The sequence below is a fragment of the Puma concolor genome, chromosome B4 (genome assembly GCF_028749965.1).
Source record: "Puma concolor isolate L17-30 chromosome B4, mPumCon1.1.hap2, whole genome shotgun sequence".
NCBI lineage: Eukaryota > Metazoa > Chordata > Mammalia > Carnivora > Felidae > Puma > Puma concolor.
The window spans coordinates 64,976,817-64,996,561 of NC_141673.1; the positions used below are offsets into that span (position 1 = coordinate 64,976,817).

At 38.4% G+C, this 19,745-nt stretch overlaps 1 protein-coding gene across 2 annotated transcripts in view; it reads left to right on the forward strand.

The window, feature by feature from the left end:
• The window catches only part of TFCP2 (transcription factor CP2), a 47,485-nt gene that overhangs the window by 23,548 nt on the left and 4,192 nt on the right, over positions 1 to 19,745 (forward strand). Inside the window, exons 2-12 of one of the 2 annotated variants that reach the window (XM_025930153.2) lie at positions 4,220 to 4,371; positions 4,939 to 5,015; positions 7,293 to 7,398; positions 11,456 to 11,562; positions 12,779 to 12,931; positions 13,775 to 13,885; positions 14,238 to 14,326; positions 16,437 to 16,503; positions 16,913 to 17,006; positions 17,880 to 17,970; positions 19,495 to 19,613. In XM_025930153.2, the coding sequence (XP_025785938.1) occupies positions 4,220 to 4,371; positions 4,939 to 5,015; positions 7,293 to 7,398; positions 11,456 to 11,562; positions 12,779 to 12,931; positions 13,775 to 13,885; positions 14,238 to 14,326; positions 16,437 to 16,503; positions 16,913 to 17,006; positions 17,880 to 17,970; positions 19,495 to 19,613 (1,166 nt within the window). The remainder of the gene's footprint in view (positions 1 to 4,219; positions 4,372 to 4,938; positions 5,016 to 7,292; positions 7,399 to 11,455; positions 11,563 to 12,778; positions 12,932 to 13,774; positions 13,886 to 14,237; positions 14,327 to 16,436; positions 16,504 to 16,912; positions 17,007 to 17,879; positions 17,971 to 19,494; positions 19,614 to 19,745) is intronic. The other variant, XM_025930154.2, reaches the window with a different exon arrangement.

A 19,745-nucleotide genomic window follows, 5' to 3' on the forward strand; every position in this document is an offset into this window, starting at 1 on the left:
GATGACATATACAGTATGCCATTAGTTTCAGGTGTACAACACAATAATTCACCTTCTCTATACGTATGCTGTGCTCACCACAAGTGTAGTTGCCATCTGTCACCATGCAATGCACACAGTAATCATCAGCTGTGTTCCCTGTGCTGTGCCTTTTATTCCTGTGACTTACTCATTCTATAACTGGAAGCTTGTGTCTCCTATTCCCTTTTATTCATTTTGCCTTTCCCCTCACTCCCTTCCCTCTGGCAACCATCAGTTTGTTCTCTATAGGTCTGCTTTTTGTTTGTTTATTCATTTGTTTTTTAGATTCCAGACAGAAGTGAAATCATATGGTATTTGTCTTTCTCAATCTGACTTATTTCATTTAGCATAATACCTTCCAGATCCATCCGTGTTGTCACAAATGGGAAGATCGCATCCTTTTTTGTGACTTCCCTTGATGCTATGGACAACCTGTCTACTTGCCTCTCTTACTCAAGGAGAGCTCATCAAACCTTTCCCTCTTTCTTCAGTAGGCTGTCTCTAGAAGAAGGCATTTAGCAGCTAGTAGGCCTGAGGGGGAAGGTTAAGTAAACCGTAGCTGTGAATTTAGTACAGACCATTCAGAGGCTGCCTTATCTGGAAAGAGTAGTTTATGCCTCAGAAGACCGTGAAGCAGCTCTTCATGGAATCCCGGTTACATGTAGGCAAGATCACTTCTAATCGTGCTTCTGTTCCTGTGTTGCTTCCACTCAGATGTTTCTGCTATGTTTTCACTCTCAGGTGTGAATTTCCACTTAGCGATGCACGTATTTAACATACGCTCAAGTTATCTTTTTAGCAGGTGAGATTTCTGTATCCTTACATTTGATCACAGATAGGGTGAGATGTCAGACTCTAAAATGATCGCAATAAGGGGCGCCTGGGTGGCTCAGTTGGTTAAGCGGCCGACTTCAGCTCAGGCCATGATCTCTCAGTCTGTGAGTTCGAGCCCCACATGCTAACAACTCAGAGCCTGGAGGCTGCTTCCAATTCTGTGTCTCCCTCTCTCTCTGACCCTCCCCTGCTTGCTCTCTTTCTCTCTGTCTCTCCCTCAAAAATAATAAACATTAAAAAAATAAAATGATCACAGTGTACTAGTGCTGAATATTCCGGAAAATGCAAACAAAAATGTAAATCACAGCAACAAATATTTACTAAGAACAGAAAACAGAAGTTGCTCCTTCAAACAGCTTATGTTTCATTGGAATGAATTAAATATATGCAGCAGGAGCACCTGGCTGGCTCAGTTGGTGGAACAAAGGACTCTTGATTTCTGGGTCATGAATTCAAGTCCCACATTAGGTGTAGAGATTACTTAACAAAAAAAATCTTTTTTGAAAAATAAAATAAATAAAATCTTAAAAAAAATAAATACATGAAGCAATCAGATAAAATAATAAAATGCTAAATTATACATTGGTACCAACTACTTAAGACTCCACCAGAGTGGGTTTCCCTAATCCATGCTCCATTTACCCCTGAGACAGAGGAGCAGACTTTTGTATTTCCAAATCTGTTACGATTTCTTACTTAATCCATCACTGTTTTGCTATAAACAGGGGCCTAGAACTGTGTTTGCCAATGACCTTTAGCCTCCACCTCTGGGAACGTGAAATCAAATGGTATTTTTGATCCACAGCAGAGTAAAAGAAATGCAGTATTGCAAGAACATGAATAGTTCAAATATGTTTGAGGTTTTGGGATCTTAAAAGCTCTGATGAGAAAATATAGCTTTGTGTATTTGGTTTGGCTGTTTTGAGTTATTTAATTTTAGAGGTAGCTTGTAGAATTCGTTTTAAAATTTGAGCATCAAATGACAGTCCTTTGCTTAGTCATGAGGGATTAGATGTAAAGCCACATTATATTGAGATGACTAGGGACTATTGCTATATATTAACTTTGCTAGGCAGTAACATTGAGAAGAAAAAAAATACCCTACATTCCTAAAGGTTGAGCTGTTGCTATGTTGCAAAATCCGATTTGCCTTGATTCCTGATAATCTTCACTAATCTTTCAAAGAATCATCAGAGGTGATGTTTTTGAGAATGATATGTATTGGGAATGGTATGGTAATAAAGTCTCCCAAAGACTACCATCATGTTTCTGAAGTTTTGTAGTGTTTTGCTTTATGTTCTGTACTGTTTGTGGTGGGAGCATTGGTAACTTCCTGACTGTAGAAGTGGAGGAACTGGCATGGAATACTTTTCTAGAAAACCCATGCTTCTACAGTTTTAAGTAGTCTCAAGGGATCGGTAGTATGTTTACCTGACAAATTAATACAGACAGAAAGAGGGAGTCCTTGCCTTCTCCACTCAACCCCATGCATTTGAGCACAGCACACACACCTCCAGACCTAAGGGGATGAAAGCACGTTTTGTTTTTCTAGCCTTTGAGATACTTCTTAGCAACAAGAAACTTGTGTTCCATAAAAGCTGGTTTGCGTCCCGAGTGCCTGGATTCAACTAATAACACCAGCAGAAAAGAGAAATTTCTTTTACTCTTCCCTTCCCCCTGCTTGTTTTGTTTGTTAGCATTAATACCATTAAATTTTTATTACTCCTGTGTGGATTATTAGGACAATAATCAGAGCATTTTCTGCTTGTTTTGCTTTCCAATGAGAATTTTTAATGTTGTCTCTAAGATTTACCTGAGTTCAGCCATTTTTCTGTCAATGGTGGTTTTTGCCTGAATGTAACGATTCTGTAATGTTTGGGGAGGATGTTTGTACACTGCTGAGGGTACATTTAAAGAATTTTCGTGTTGCCCACACACTTAACATCGTGTAGAACATTTTTATCTCCCCGGAAAGTTCTCTTGTATGTCTTCCAAGCAATCTCTGCCCTGCCAGGAAACCACTGTTCTCCTTGGTTTTGCCTGTTTTAGAACACCATATAAATGGAATCATACATTATATATTCTTTTTGTGTAGCTTCTTTTGTTCATTATCGTGTCTGCGAGATTCATCCATGTTGTTGCATTCCTTTGTTTTGCTGAGTAGTATTCTACTGTATGGAATATACCACAGTTTGTGCATCCGTTTCTCTTAATTATAAACATTTGGATTCTTTCCCATTTTTGCTTTTGTGCTATGAGCATTTATGTACAAGCTTTACATGGACTTATATTTTCATTTCTCTTGGATAAATACCTATGAATAGAATTGCTGGATCAAAGGGCAGATAGATGTTTACTTTTATAAGAAATGGTCAAACCTTTTTCCAAAGTGGTTGTGCTGTTTTACACTCCTGCTGGCAAAGAATAAGAGTTCTGGTTGTTCCACATCCTTGCCAACATTTGGGTTGTCATTCTTTTTAATTTTAGCTCTTCTGTTGATTACATGTACAAATTCTTTAAAGTAAAATAAAATACATTTAATTTTGTGGCATGTCTTGAGATAATTTTTAATTTGGTACATCTATTAAGATTCTTTTAAAGTTTGGAGCAAATGTTGATCATAACAGTCGGTCTCCAGGATAGGGCCCAGGATGTTCTTTCCCACTAATCCATGGCTAGAGTTTATGAGGGAAGATTACTGTTAATCCTTTACATCAATTTTAGTCCCTTATGGATTCCAAAATACTTTCTTACATATTTACTCTAGAGAGCAGATGTGGTTCCCATTTTATAGATGAAGGAGTGAAGACTAGAGAGCTTGTCTAAGATTTGCGTAAGGCTTTTAGGAACTGAAACACAGCACTTCTAGTTAGCTGTATTCCACAGAGTGTAAGCTGACCTTGAAATATACACTGGTCATTGATTTGTCCTTTTCAAGTGGCTTCTAGGAATTCTGAGTCTTGTTTTAGTCCTTAGAGTAGATCAGCTGGTTATAAAGATAACTGTAGTTGGTGCCTTTCTAAGAACAAACACATTACTGAGCATCCTAAATTGACATTTTGGAACTCTGCATATAATTTTCAGAGCCCTTTTAGGAACCCCTGTCTAGATGGTCTTAGCAGTGAATATCTATCTGTCATTGCCCACATTGTTGTGGTGAGGGGACTATCACAGCAGGTAATCTGAACTGAGTGGTTGGGAAGAAACTTCATCAAAATGAGTAATGTTTTTTGTTTTTTGTTTTTTTTTTTAAAGTGAATAATGTGTATAGTTTTCCAAAGCAAATTGCAGTTAAATTGTTTCAGCATAAATCCACTTTTGCACTTCTGTCCGATGTTAATGTAAGTTATTTGTTTTATTTCAGTGATGTCCTTGCATTGCCCATTTTTAAGCAAGAAGAGTCAAGTTTGCCCCCTGATAATGAGAATAAAATCCTACCTTTTCAATACGTGCTTTGTGCTGCTACCTCTCCAGCAGTGAAACTCCATGATGAAACCCTGACATATCTCAATCAAGGTTAGATGCTTCCTTATTTGTTAGTATTATTGAAGATATGCTGGATTGATGATATTTTAGTAGGTATACTTATATGTAAAAAGTACATCTTTCTAGCGTGACCTGTCAGAGTTGAAGCCTTACTTCAGAGATTTTCACCTTAATGTCATGTTTAATGTATATTACTGGCTTCTTTTGTGTACTTGCCCATTTTTAGTTCCTGTCTCCCTCTTTCTTTCTAATCCATGGTCCCTGGACATCCCCATTCATTGGTTACCAACCGAGAAGTATTACCTTACCCAGCTCTGTTTTCCAGTTGCGTGGCCTTGGACAAGTTACTTAAACTCTTTACGTTTCAATTCCTGTATCTGTAAAAATGGGATTGATAATAGTTTTGAGAATTGTATCAGTTAATTGTATAATGTATGAAAACACTTAGCACTGTGCCTAGCACATAGTAAAGGATTATAGTTTTGTTAATAATACTAATAATATTATACTCTTGCATATTCAGCTGGATTTTATTCTTTGTGCATCTTGCAAAGTTAATTTATGATTAATATAATATGTAGTTACTTTTTCTTCTAGGACAGTCTTATGAAATTCGTATGCTAGACAATAGGAAACTTGGAGAACTTCCAGAAATTAATGGCAAGTTGGTGAAGGTAAAGGAAAATGAGTAAATCATTTCTCTGCGCAGTATTCTTTTACTGACCCTTTTTGGGTAATATTCTTTTGCTTCCATTAAGGGCTTGGTGGTATCTCTTACCCACTACAATTTGCTGGCAGAGTGGGAAGCTGTAATTCCTTTGGCGTGAGAGTGAGCCCCCTTATTCACTTAGATTTTTCACAGCTGCGGAAACAGAAGGCTTACTACTCCATGTCAAAGTAGTCTCCTGGCTCAGTGAAGTTGTTTTGGGTGGAATAGAGTAACCTCCTTGAAATTTTTAGAAAAGCTCCAGTGTCTCTTTGGATACTTGGTCTAGTAACAAGAAAAACAGAAACTGCTGTTAATGAATAGCAGTTATTTTAGTCTAGACTTCGAGCAATGAATTCACAGCACATTTGGGACTGAAGAGTTTGGTCAGCCGCTGTGAAAGTTGGTGGGGGGATGTAAATAAGCACCTCCACAAAGCCAGAGTAACAAAAGGGAAGTTGATTGATACAGCCCCTGCTTACCCTCAGTGTCGTGTGGTGGGTTAGCAAGGAGGGAGCTTGGTGAGTTTTTCATATACATCTGAAGAGCTGAGCTGGATATTACATGGTAAGAGTAGAAACTTGTAGAAATGCTTCTAATAGGAATCCTTTATACCCAGTCCATCAGGACTGATGTTTAAGCCAAGTATTAAATATGGTACTAGTAACTATAAAGATTATATCTGAGCACTTATAAAATTTACCCCAAAGTAGAATTTGGCATGGTATGATGGGTTTTAGGGTGAAACAGATTTTTTTTTTTTTAATTTATTTTTGAGAGATAGAGTGAGAGCACAGGGGAGGGGCAGAGAGAGAGAGAGAGAGAGAGAGGGAGACAGAGAATCCCCAGCAAGCTTTGTGCTGCCAGTGCAGAGCCCGACCATGGGGCTCGAACCTATAAGCCGTGAGATCATGACCTGAGCCAAAAGCAAGAGTCATGCTTTAACTGACCCAGCCACCCAGGCACCCATAGGGTGAAACAGGTGTTAGGAAAAATAATTTTAGGTTATATCTAGAAAACTAACTGGAGGTAACTTCTGCTGGTTTTCTTTTGTCAGCACTGATTTTTATTTTTATTTATTTTTTTCAAATTTTTATTTAAATTCTAGTTAGTTACCATATAGTGTAATATTGGTTTCAGGAGTAGAATTTAGTGATTTATCACTTACATATTATACCCAGCGCTCATCACAAGTGCCTGCCGTAATACCTATCACTCATTTAGCCCATCCCCCACCCACCTCCCTCCACCAACCCTCAGAGTTTGTTCTCTTTGTTTGTTTCATGTTTAAATCCTTTTTTTTTTTTTAATTTTTAATTTTTTTTTAAATTTACGTCCAAATTAGTTAGCATATGGTGCAAAAATGATTTCAGGAGTAGATTCCTTAGTGTCCCTTACTCTTTAGCCCATCCCCCTTCCCACAACCCCTCCAGTAACCCTCAGTTTGTTCTCCATATTTATGAGTCTCTTGTGTTTTTGTCCCCCTCCGTTTTTATATTATTTTTGTTTCCCTTCCCTTACGTTCATCTGTTTTGTCTCTTAAAGTCCTCATATGAGTGAAGTCATATGATTTTTGTCTTTCCCTGACTAATTTCACTTAGCATCATCCCCTCCAGTTCCATCCATGTAGCTGCAAATGGCAAGATTTCATTCTTTTTGATTGCCGAGTAATACTCCATTACACACACACACACACACACACACACACACACACACACACACACATACACACACAGCACATATTTATCCATTCATCTATCGATGGACATTTGGGCTCTTTCCATACTTTGGCTATTGTCGATAGTGCTGCTATAAACATTGGGGTGCACGTGCACCTTTGAAACAGCACACCTGTATCCCTTGGATAAATGCCTAGTGGTGCAATTGCTGGGTCGTAGGGTAGTTCTGTTTTTAGTTTTTTGAGGAACCCCCATACTGTTTTCCAGAGCGGCTGCACCAGCTTGCATTCTCAAGTTTGTTCTCTCTATCTTTAAGAGTCTCTTATGGTTTGCTTCCCTCCTTTTTTTTCCCTTTCCCATATGTTCGTCTGTTTTGTTTCTTAAATTCTACATACAAGTAAAATCATATGGTATTTTGTCTTTCTCTGACTGACTTGTTTCGCTTAGCATGATACACTCTAGCTCCATCCACGTTGTTGCACATGGCAAGATTTCATTGTTTTTGACAGGTCAGCACTGACTTTTAAAGGATCCTATTATCATTTGATTGTGTTGCTCCCTTTTAGAGTATATTCCGTGTAGTGTTCCATGACAGACGACTACAATACACTGAACATCAGCAGCTGGAAGGCTGGAGGTGGAACCGACCTGGAGATAGAATTCTTGACATTGGTGAGTTAAGGGAATCTTTTGCCCAGGAAATGCTTATAAGTATGGTCTGAGAATCGGTTTTCTTTACTTCATGTTTACCTTGATTCAGAATGCTTCAGGGGCTCAATTAGCAAAACCCTGAAGGGGTTATTGACCATAAGCATAAAAAATTACTGGGATAATACCAAAATTGAAGTTGGAACACTTCAGTTCGGTAACAATTACATCCAGTACTTTAGGGTTTGTTTTTGTGTTTTTAATGTAGTTATGGTAAAATATATAGAACATAAAAGTTAGTATTTCAAAACATTTTAAAGTAAATAATTCAGTGCCCATTCACATTGTGCAGCCCTCACTGCATCCATCTCCAGAACTTTTTTCATCTTGCAAAACTGAAACTCTGTAACCATTCAGCAGTAACTCTCCATCCCCTTTTCTCCCCAGCCCCTGGCAACTACCATTCTACTTTTTGTTTGAATGAATTTGACTACTCTAAGTGCCTCATATAAGTGAAGTCATCCAGTATTTGTCTCTTTGTGATTGGCTTGGTTCACTTAACATAATCCTCGGGGCGCCTGGGTGGCGCAGTCGGTTAAGCGTCCGACTTCAGCCAGGTCACGATCTCGCGGTCCGGGAGTTCGAGCCCCGCGTCAGGCTCTGGGCTGATGGCTCAGAGCCTGGAGCCTGTTTCCGATTCTGTGTCTCCCTCTCTCTCTGCCCCTCCCCCGTTCATGCTCTGTCTCTCTCTGTCGCAAAAAATAAATAAATGTTGAAAAAAAAAAAAATTTATAAAAAAAAAAAAAAAAAAAAAAAAAAAAAAAAACATAATCCTCAAGGTTCATCCACATAGTGGTATGCATCAGAATTTTCCTCCTTTTTAAGGCTGAATACTATTCCATTGTGTATAAATACCACATTTTGTTTATCCATTCATCCTTTAGTAGACACTTGGGCTGATTCTACCTTTTGGTGATTGTGAATAATGCAACTTATGACCATGGGTATACAGATATTTCAGTCTGCTTTCAGTTCTTTTGGGTATAAGCCCAGAGACGGAATTGCTAGATCATATGTGATAATTCTATTTTTAATTGTTTTGAGGAACCACCGTACTGTTTCCATAGCAGCTGCACGTTTTACATTCCCGTCAGAAGTGAACAAGGGTTCTAATTATTCTACCTCCTCACCAACATGTGCTATTTTCCTTTTTTAATTTTGTTTTATTTTTTTTAATTTGAAAATGTTTTATTTATTTATTTTTAATAATTTTTTTTAACGTTTATTTATTTTTGAGAGAGAGAGAACAAGCAGGGGAGAGGCAGAGAGAGGGAGACACAGAAGCTGAATCAGGCTCCAGGCTCTGAGCTGTCAGCACAGAGTCTGATGCGGGGCTTGAACTCACGAGCTGTGAGATCATGACCTGAGCTGAAGTCGGATGCTCAGTCAACTGAGCCACTGAGGCGGCCAGATGTTTTATTTATTTTTGAGAGGGAGAGAGACAGAATGCAAGTGGGGGAGGGACAGAGAGGGAGACAAAATCCGAAGGAGGCTCCAGGCTCTGAGCTGTCATCATAGAGCCTGACGCAGGGCTTGAACTCCCAAACTGCAAGATCATGACCTGAGCTGAAGTCAGAGGCTCAACTGACTGAGCCACCCAGGTACCCCTATTTTCCTTTTTTTAAATAGTAGCCATCCTAATGGATGTGAATTGGTATCTCATTATGGTTTTGATTTACATTTCTGTAATGATTAGTGATGTTGGCATCTTTTCATATGCTTATTGACTATATATGTATCTTCTGTGAAGAAATGTATATTCAGGTCCTTTCCTCGTTTTTGAATCTGGTTGTTTTGTGGCTGTTGGTTGTTGAGTTGTAGGAGTTCTTTATATATTCTGGATATTAACCCCCTATCAGATACATGCTTTGCAATATTTTCTTCCATTCTGTGTGGATTGTCTTTTCGCTGCGTTGATAATGTCCTTTGATGTATAAAAGTTTAAATTTTGATGTAGTCCAGTTTATGTATTTAATTTTATTGCCTTGCCTGTGCTTTTGGTGTCACATCTAAGAAATTGTTGCAAAACCCAATGAAGCTTTTCCTGATATGTTTTATAGTTTTAGGTCTTACATTTAGGTGTTTGATACATTTTTCAGTACATTTTTGTATATGGTATAAAGTAAGAGTTCATCTTCATTCCTTGTATGTGGATATTCCGTTTTCCCAAAACCATTTATTGAAACAACTATTCTTTCCCCACTGATTGGTCTTGGCACCTTTGTCCAACGTCTTTTAACACATATGTAAGGATTCACTTCTGGGCTCTCTCTTGTATTCCATTTGTCCGTGTCTCCACCTTTATGGCAGTACCACACTGGCATAACTTTGATAACTGCAACTTTGTAGTAAGTTTTGAAATCTAGAAATGTGAGACCTCCAACTTTATTTCTCAAGATTGTTTTGGCTATTCAGGGTCTGATATTTTGAGTGTATGTAAAAGGGTCCCCAAATGCTGCAAGTTCTTTTTTTTTTTTAATTTTTTTTTTCAACGTTTATTTATTTTTGGGACAGAGAGAGACAGAGCATGAACGGGGGAGGGGCAGAGAGAGAGGGAGATACAGAATTAGAAACAGGCTCCAGGCTCCGAGCCATCAGCCCAGAGCCTGACGCGGGGCTCGAACTCACGGACCGCAAGATCGTGACCTGGCTGAAGTCGGACGCTTAACCGACTGCGCCACCCAGGCGCCCCTGCAAGTTCTTTTTTTTACTAATACTTGAGAGCCAGATAGTGTTTGTTTTACCTACAGTAAGAGACCTGGGATTAGAATCTATGTCTCTTGATTTGTAGTTTATATTTTTGCCCCTACTACTACAGAGTAGAAAGTTTCTCTTGTTTTTTTTTTTTTTTTTTGAATTTTTAATGTTTATTTATTTTTGAGGGAACAGGGAGGGAAGGGGGGGAGAGGGAGACACAGAATCGGAAGCAAGCTCCAGGTTCTGAACTGTCAGCACAGAGCCCGACCCATGCGGGGCTTGAAATCAGGAGCCGCAAGATCATGACCTGAGCTGAAGTTGGACATTTAACCAGCTGAGCCACCCATCGCCCCTAGAATTGATTTTTCTTAAATCATTGGGCTTAAGGGAAGTTGTTTTACAAACATACATGCAGTCTCTTTTCATGAATGTACTTTTAATCCTGCCATCTGTGTCTTTGATCTCCTACTGGTCTTATCTCCTACTGGGAAACATAATTGTTAAGCAAATCTAAGTACCTACTAGCTTTACCTAAGAAAATACTGATTCTCATACAGACATCCTGATATCCATTTGATAAATTGACCTTAGGATGAATCCAACACAACTAACATTGTGGGACCCACTTAATGCTTTGTTGTTTGAATCGACAGTAAAACAGTAGTATGGTTAGTGTTAGTTGTGATAATATCAGCCTGGCTTTATCTCCCCAATTTGAATATTAATAGAAGTCAGGAAATGATATTTGAGTGAGTATATGCTATGTGGAATGGAAAGCAATTCTGCCGAGGCTCATTCATTTTTGTTTCCCTCTTGAGTATCAGATTTGTTGCTCTGTTACAGGATTATTTGATGACTTCAAGGCCAGCATCGATCTCTGTGTTAAATTTTTCCCATTTCTTTCTGTAATACAATGCTTCTGCCTTTATTCAGACACTCTGCTTTCTCTTTCTGTAGCAGTCTTCTTAGTGTTCTTCTATCAGTAACACTAATCTTAAAACTGTAAGTGAAGCAGATTATATTACAATTTTAGAACTAGTGTGTAGACTAAATCTATCTTTAAGTAGAATTTTGGCAAATTAAAAGGAAACTGCGTTTAAATTGTCTTATTTAAAAAACCTTTCAAAGTGGAAGAAAGATACTCAGAAGGAAAGTACTTAGGTCCATTTTAGCTCTAATCAAACCCTTTTCATTGGCAAAAAGAGGTTTAGGATGTGATACATAAAAATCTTGGTAACGAGGACCGATAATAAAACAATGGTACTTTCTTATTTAAACCCAGTAGCCCTCAGAATTGTTCAATGATTACCATTTTGTTTCTCAGATATCCCAATGTCTGTGGGTATAATCGATCCTAGGGCCAATCCAACCCAACTGAATACAGTGGAGTTCCTGTGGGACCCGGCAAAGAGGACATCTGTGTTTATTCAGGTAGGGCCTTGCAGATGGCCTTCCGGTGATGAAGAGCATTCTTACTCCCAGTTTGTTTCTTAAAGGATAAAACATGTTGCATTTGAAATTTTTACAGGGTTCCAGCCTGGCTGTCAAGTCCAGACTCCTCAACACTTGCCTGAGAGCAATGAGGAGTGTCTGAATTGCCCTTCTAATTTCCCCAATTTATTTATTTGTATGACAAAACAAACAAACAAACAAACAAAAACATGCTTGCTAACGGCTGCATAATGTTCCATTCTTTGGATGTAGTATAACTTCCTTATTATTTAGCATTTAGGTTGTCCTAAATTTGCCCTATTTTCCATGAAGTTGTTTTGAACATCGTTATGCTTAAAATTTGATTTACATATCTGATTATTTCTGTTGAGTAGATTCCTTTAAAATTCTTACTTGTAATAAAGAAAGCTAGGGTTTATGGAGTACGTCCCATTGGTCACTATGTTAAGTAAACAGTTTGTACACATGATCTTATTTAAAACTTTTAGCAGTAATCCTGTGGACTAGGAATAGTCTTTGAGGTTTAGAGAAATTAACAATTTATCTAAGCTAATAAGTGGCCAGTCAGGGTTTCACAGTTCAGATTCACCAAGGCGTTCACTTTATGCAGTAGCCAAGCAAGCCTTGAAAGCCTTTTTTCCCCACTATTGCCCGTGAGCTTTCATAGTTGGTATTTTCCCAGCATGGATGGTGCCTCTGCTTTCTAACCTCTACCTTAAAGTCTAGAAAACTTTTACTAATAGAAATCATTTCTCTTTTATATTAACTCTGTATTCTCTGAAGCAGTTAATGAATTTAGTTCCTCCAAGTAACTTTTGTTAGCGTTGGATCTGTACATTTACTTTGTTTCATTTGTAAATAAGTTTTTTTATTTCCTCCATTAGAATATACGTTCTTCAAGATCAAAAAGAGAGTAAAAGTTTTTTCTTTTTTTTTTTTTTTTTTTTTTAAGATTATATATATATATGCTTTTAAGTAAGCTCTATGCCCAACATGGGACTCAAACTTATGACCCTGAGAGATCAAGAGTTGCATATTCTCCGACCGGGCCAGCCAGGTGTCCCTAGAGTAGAAGTTTTTTATAGGTGTTCATAGTGTTTTCTAAAGGTTTTGCTCTTAGTAGGAGCTGCAAAAATATTGCTGAGTGGTTTGGCTGGCTAGCGGTACTGAAACCTGGATGTTGTATTCTTTGTAGGTGCACTGCATTAGCACAGAGTTCACTATGAGGAAGCATGGTGGAGAAAAGGGAGTGCCATTCCGAGTCCAAATTGATACCTTCAAGGAAAATGAAAACGGGGAATATACTGAGCACTTACACTCAGCCAGCTGCCAGATCAAAGTCTTCAAGGTATTCCTGGGCAACTTGCTGTCCCTTGTATCCTTTTTCCTCCTCTTTCAATTTTAACATTAGTTAACATTAGTAGTTAACATTTCCCAAGTGGGAAAGTCCGCTTGTCTGTTTTTCAACAACTGTGAAAACTCAGTCTAAGCTGGAGTCCTTGAGGTCATTACTGAGATGTCTGGTAATGGATTTATATGGGGATGGGCATGGGAGAAGGGGAATTTGCAAAGGGAGCTAGAGGCAAAAGCATGGATTTTCACTGAAAACTCTTAAAGTCTGTTGAGATTATAAGCTCTTGTAAAAGCTCACAAAATTATGAAAAGTTGATAGTTTTGGTTACATTGGTATTTGACTTTCTTTTGTTCTTTTGGTCTTTATTTTTATCACACGGATAAATATGTTCTCACTGCAGAAGATGAAGTATTCGGACTGAAGTCCCTCTTTACCACTTTTACCCCGACTCCCCAATCTTTCTCAGGGGTCACCACTGTCCTAATTTAGCATGTATCCTTTTAGTCCCTTCTGTGCTTTATATACACGTGTATTTTCTTTTCTTTGAAGCATAAACAGGATTGCACTAGATGAGTTGTTTTGAGGCTTGCTTTTTTCAGTTTTAGTTTTCTTGCTTTAGAGACATTTCCACGTCTATAACTATAGACCGCATATTCTTTTTTAACTGCATCAGACAGTTAGGTTTCCTATTTTCAGACATAGACGCAAGGTTGCATCTTGTGTTTACATTATTGTGCGTACATCCTTGTTTCACACGTGACTATTTAAGCTCTTAGAAATAATATTGTTGGCTCAAAATTCCGTCGATGAGTCAAGACAAAACATTTCTCATTTCAGCCCAAAGGTGCAGACAGAAAGCAAAAAACAGATAGGGAGAAAATGGAGAAACGAACACCTCATGAAAAGGAGAAGTATCAGCCTTCCTATGAGACAACGATACTCACGGAGGTAAAAGGATTTCTTTTGGTGACAATTTCAGTCAATACTTTTTATTCTTAAAAGAAAATCCCCCCATTTCTCAGTGTGTATGTGTATCAAATCATTATGTTTTGCACCTTAAAACTAATACTGTGTTGTATGGCAATTGTATCTCAGTTTTTTAAAAACAAAACGAAATAACCCCCCACAACTTTTTGCCTGGTCAAGATTTAGTTGTCCTGGGTATATTTGCTCTTCATTATGGGGGCCTCTGTGTAGTTAAGACTTACTAATCAAGATATGCTATTCAAGTAATAATGTTTTAGTGGGACACTAGGGTCAAATGTACTTTTTCAGTATTTCAGTTGTTCTTTGTTTTTAGTGTTCTCCATGGCCTGAGATCACATATGTCAATAACTCCCCATCACCTGGCTTCAACAGTTCCCACAGCAGTTTTTCTCTTGGGGAAGGGTAAGTCTGGGAAATGAAAAAGTAGGTTGTGTTTGTCCTAAATATGTCTTCTTTCATTATCTTCTCATATACAAGTTCTTTATAAGTCAGTAAGTCCTATTTGGTCAGTCTCTGATGGATTCATGGATTAACTGAGGTTTGGATTATCTTCAAAAGTGACTGAAAGTCCGTTCTCCTCCTCTTTTTTCTTTCTATTAAAAATAGCATTAAAAAAAAAAAAGAAAACAGCATTATGGTCAGTTTTTCGTGTTTCAGAGACTGATTTTCTGGGCTTTTCACTTCTCCCGTCACTGCTTATCTTGTGGTTATTTCATTTCCTGCTCATACTTTCCACCAGAGTGGTCATTAGGAATTGAAACATAGTTGTACAACACTAAAATCTGTTTTGTTACTTACTAAGAATGATCCTAATACCTTATTATTATGGATCTTTGATAATTGGGAAAGAAGGTTGAAGAAAGCTAAAATGAAGTTTTAGAATGATCTGTGGGATGCATGTAATCTCTTTTTATTAGTCTTTTATCATCAGAGATCATTGAAAGTTGGTACAGATGCCTATGCCAGTTAAAATAAGTTGTTTTACTAGTCTTAGTATTTAACACATATTCCACATAGGCCACATTGAAATTTGAAATAGGCTACTAAATGTGTGATGTGTTTTGGTCGTAATGTTTGTTTTTGAATTTACGTAGGCTTTGGTTCAGTCTGCATTTATAAGAAATTAAAGTAGCTTCAATATTCAAAATATAACAATTAAGAATAAAAATAAGCAGAAGTTGTAGAGAGAATAGATAATTAAGGCCTGGTGATAATTTAATTACTAAGTTTGAATACTGAATTTGAATTTTGCAGTTAAAGCAAAAAAAGAAAAAGAAGAAAGTCTGTTTTGAAAGAAAAATCTCTTACCATCCATGTGGAGTACGCAGTCTACTTATAGGCAATTTTTTAATGTTTTTTAAGGTTTATTTTTTTTTTTTAGTAATCTCCACACCCGATGTGGGGCTTGAACTTATAACCCCAAGATCAAGAATTGCACACTCTACTGGCTCAGCCAGCCACGCGCCTGTAGGCAATTGTAAATATGTGGGATTAAAGAGTTGTGTTTTAAAATTTTCTCTCTTCTCTTTGTCATTACTTTGTTATTAGGCTCAAATTTTTCTCTGATAAAAGGAGTATTAGGGAATAGAGACAGTCCTTAGAGTATAGGAGGTATAGAGAAAAACTGAAGAGTATGGAGATAGCCTGTGGATTGCAAATTAGGCAGCACTCATTTTTGAAGCTGCTTTAAAAATAATGGTTTTGGTTGTCATTATAAAAATATATGGGGGCACCTGGGTGGCTCAGTCAGTTAAGGGTCCGACTCTTGATTTCAGCTCAGTTCATGAACAGTTTGTGAGTTCAAGCCCTGTGTCGGACTCTGCACTGACAGCACAGAGCCTGCTTGAGATTATCTCTCCCTCTCTGTCTGCTCCTTTCCTGTTCGAGCTTGCTTGCACACACATTCGCTCTCTCGCTCTTTCTCTCTCTCTCTCTCTCAAACAAACAAACAAAGAAAAGTATGGGATCACATTGCATTACGTAAAGTTTCTCTGGTATTTTTTTCCTGTATATATGTTTGTGTGTATATCTATATATTTATTAAAATAGTAATCTATTGATTGCTGTTATGTTCTGATATTTTTAGTTTCTTATAAACTGCTTATGTTAAATATTCTTTATGCCATAATTTATCTAATGAATCCCAATTGGCTGAAATTTTTATCTTTTTTCAGTTTGTCCAATAATAAAAAATGTTGCAATGACAGTTTCTTACTCTCCCCCTGTGATCTTAATGTTAAATTAACAGACGATAGAAGTATTGACTATAGACTAAAACTGCTTTATGAGAGAGCACAGATTCCTTTTAAATCTCTAGCTTGAGGGGCCCCTGGCTGGCTCAGTCAGTAGAGCACTCGACTCTTAATCTCGGGGGTTGTGGGTTCGGGTACAGGTTGGATGTGGAGATTACTTAAAAAAAAAATGTCTAGTTTGAGACTTACTATGAGGGTGAGGAATGAGATGATGAACCCTAGTATGTGTCTCATCCTTTTCATTTTACATGTGTTTTCAGAAATGGTTCACCAAACCACCAGCCAGAGCCACCCCCTCCAGTCACAGATGTAAGTCTAAAGTTAAATGTAAGTGACTTGCAGTGTCTACTAATACTTTGATGACTGTGCGGTTCCACAGAAATGCCCAGCTTTTAAGGAGTACTTTTTATTCATTCATTAAATAGGCATTTATTGAATTTTGACTCTGAATTTTGACAATGCTAGGGAACTGAGAGGTGAACAAGTTAATGCAGGAACGCTTGCATTTAAAGAGCTTACAGTCTAGTAAGGAAGACAGGTATGGGATTCCATGGGCATCTTGCTTGGCTAGAGACAGAAGGCTGATGAGGTATAAACAACTTCCAGGCAAACTAGGCGACCCGTCTGAGTGTGAGTGTGTTTGGCTCTGTGTTACCTAATGATGTAAGAGCTAAATCTATTGAGTTACCAAAAAAACAAAAACAAAAAAAACCTGCTTGCTTTCTTTTCCTTTCAGAACCTCTTGCCAACAACCACACCTCAGGAAGCTCAGCAGTGGTTGCATCGAAATCGTTTTTCTACGTTCACAAGGCTTTTTACAAACTTCTCAGGTTAAATTGATTTGTCCTTTTGTTTTCCCCCAGAACAAGATATTCCTTTACATTCTAGGGCTTCCTGGCATCCACGTAAGGGTGTGTTGTGTGCGTGCATGTGCAGGGGTGTGTGTGTGTGGGGGGGGGTCTTCGTGCTTTTTTCTGATGAAGTGAATTTCATAGAACCCTTCAGACTTTCTCAGCAGGTGCATCTGTGCTGCGAAATACTTAAGAAAGACTTCTTCGTTTAAACTCACTTCAGTTTAAAAATATTTATTCCATACAGTGCTTTTAAAACTGTATACTCCATAAATTTTTATCAAGGGCATTTGTAGATAGTCTGAAATTTCCCCTTTGATATCACCATATTGTATTTTATTTGCATATTCCACTTATTTAGCACCTTCTGTATACCAGGTATGGTAGGGATACACACATGGATAAGGCATACTTTCTGATCATTCATCATCTAGTATCAAAAAAAACCCCAAGTCAAAATAAAACCCTGAAAAAAAAAATAGTTGTAATGTAGTAGATAAGTGGTACAAAGCAGGGGAGGGGAGTAGTTTCTGGAGTTAGGGAACATGTGTAATGTGTGAGGTAAATCTTGGGAGATGTTGAGGACTCTGTTGGTCGGACAGTGGAAGGATATTTCAGGTAGGAGGAGCAACTTGCTCATTAGACTTCATCAGTGTGATGAAAGCATAGGGTAAAGTGGACCAGTTCATTGGGTGGCAGTTGAGGTGGGAGAGGAAGCAGAGGCCAGGTCATGGAGAGGCTTACATGTACCATGCAGAAGATTAGGGGCTAGAACATAACAGAGCCCATTTTAATGGTCATTAACAAAGACGGTCTTTGCCTTTTTCACCCATTTTCTTATATTTATTCCAGGGGCAGATTTATTGAAACTAACTAGAGATGATGTGATCCAAATCTGTGGCCCTGCAGATGGAATCAGACTTTTTAATGCATTAAAAGGCCGGTATGTAATTAGTGTTAAAATATCCGTGAGGTTGGATTTCAAATGGATTTGGATTCAGGGACTCTTCACAGTACTCTTTGCACAGCTAACTGCGTCTTGTCAAAACATTCTTTGCAAATGCCAGCTCTGTACCAAATAAGCAAAGATGAAAATATCTTTTCCTACAGTTGATTCAAGGAATGCCCCATGGTACCCCATTTTTCCTTTCCAGGTAGTTTTTTCATTCAATAAATATTCATTATCCCTATCGTGAGCCACGTACTATTGTAGGCTCTAGGGATATGTTGGTGAGCAAAACACACAAGGTACCCATTATCATGAGTTCACTTTCTAACAGGGAGAGAGAGAAAAATATAAACAGTATTTTGGATAGTGATAAGTGCTTTGAGGGAAAAGCAAACAAATAAACAAAAACAAGGTTATCACCTGTAGAGCACCCAGAATCTGATCAGGAAAGACCTCTCTGAAGTGGGGGCACTTAAACTGAATTAGGGGAAGGACGGAAGCTGTGGAATCAGAGGAGGGAAGAACACTCTAGGCAGGAGGAACAACAGGTGCAAAGGCTCGAAGTCTTTTAACTGAAGAAGACGTCATTCTTGGATAGGAAATACTTACGTGTCTGCTTACGAATTTTAATACAGAGTCATTTGTAGTCCCTACACGGAATTTAGAATTTCAAACAGGTAGTGGTATGAATAGAAAAAACATACAGATTAGTGCCACAGAACCAAATCGGTGACTAAATAATGAAACAGATCGTGAAGTATTTTGTTTGGGTACATCACAAGAACTGTGGAATCAGCTTGGCTCTAATCTTGGAAAATTTTAAAGAGAGAGGAAAAGTTCAGAGGTTGAGGACTTGGAAAAAAAGGAATGGATCTTTTATTTTTTAACATATTACTTAAAGAGCATCTAAACATAGGAAGGAATGAGATGATCGGATCAAGGAGTAATTGAATGCTGTTGTCTAAGAGTAAGAACAGAAAGGAGGCTTAGGCTACTTAGGAGAAGGTAATGAGGGAAGTGAGATTCTCCAGTTCATTAGCGTGGTGCTTCCAAGGAGAAGGTATATGTTGACCTGGACCCATGAAACAGTGGGTTGAAAACACATGTTGAATATTTCTAAACGTTACCTCAAAGGTCATAAATTCAAATGACTACAGAGGCCAGATGTAAATGAGTGACAGTGGGTGTACTGAAGAATGCATGAATCACGCAAGGAGAACAGCTGATTGTTTTCTTATAAGTGTCAGGGTCTCAGATTGCCAGATCCGTTTTTTTAAGAAAAGCCAAATGTCCTGACACACGATGTGGGAACGAATTCATTTAAAATGCACGCGCACACGCATGCAGACACACGCACATCCCGGTGGGGAGCTAACAAAACAGCAGATGAGCTCCCTTGGCCTGCGGGCTGCCAGTTCTCGGCCCCACTGTATAGCGTTAACATAGATACACAAGCTCTCCCTTAAAATGTGCTTCCCGTGAAAACCGTAAGACTAACAGCCTTGTTTTCCTCCTTAGGATGGTGCGCCCAAGGCTAACCATTTATGTTTGTCAGGAATCCCTGCAGTTGAGGGAGCAGCAGCAGCAGCAGCAGCAGCAGAAGCGTGAGGATGGAGACTCAAATGGGACTTTCTTCGGTAGGTGGTTCTGGACAGGCGAGGACGCCCACGAAGAAAGGGAGGGAGGTGCCTTATGAGCATGTGTGATGGGAATTCCTCAAACAGCAGATGCAGCATTTGCTAGAAGTAATGGTCATCGGTAACGTGTAT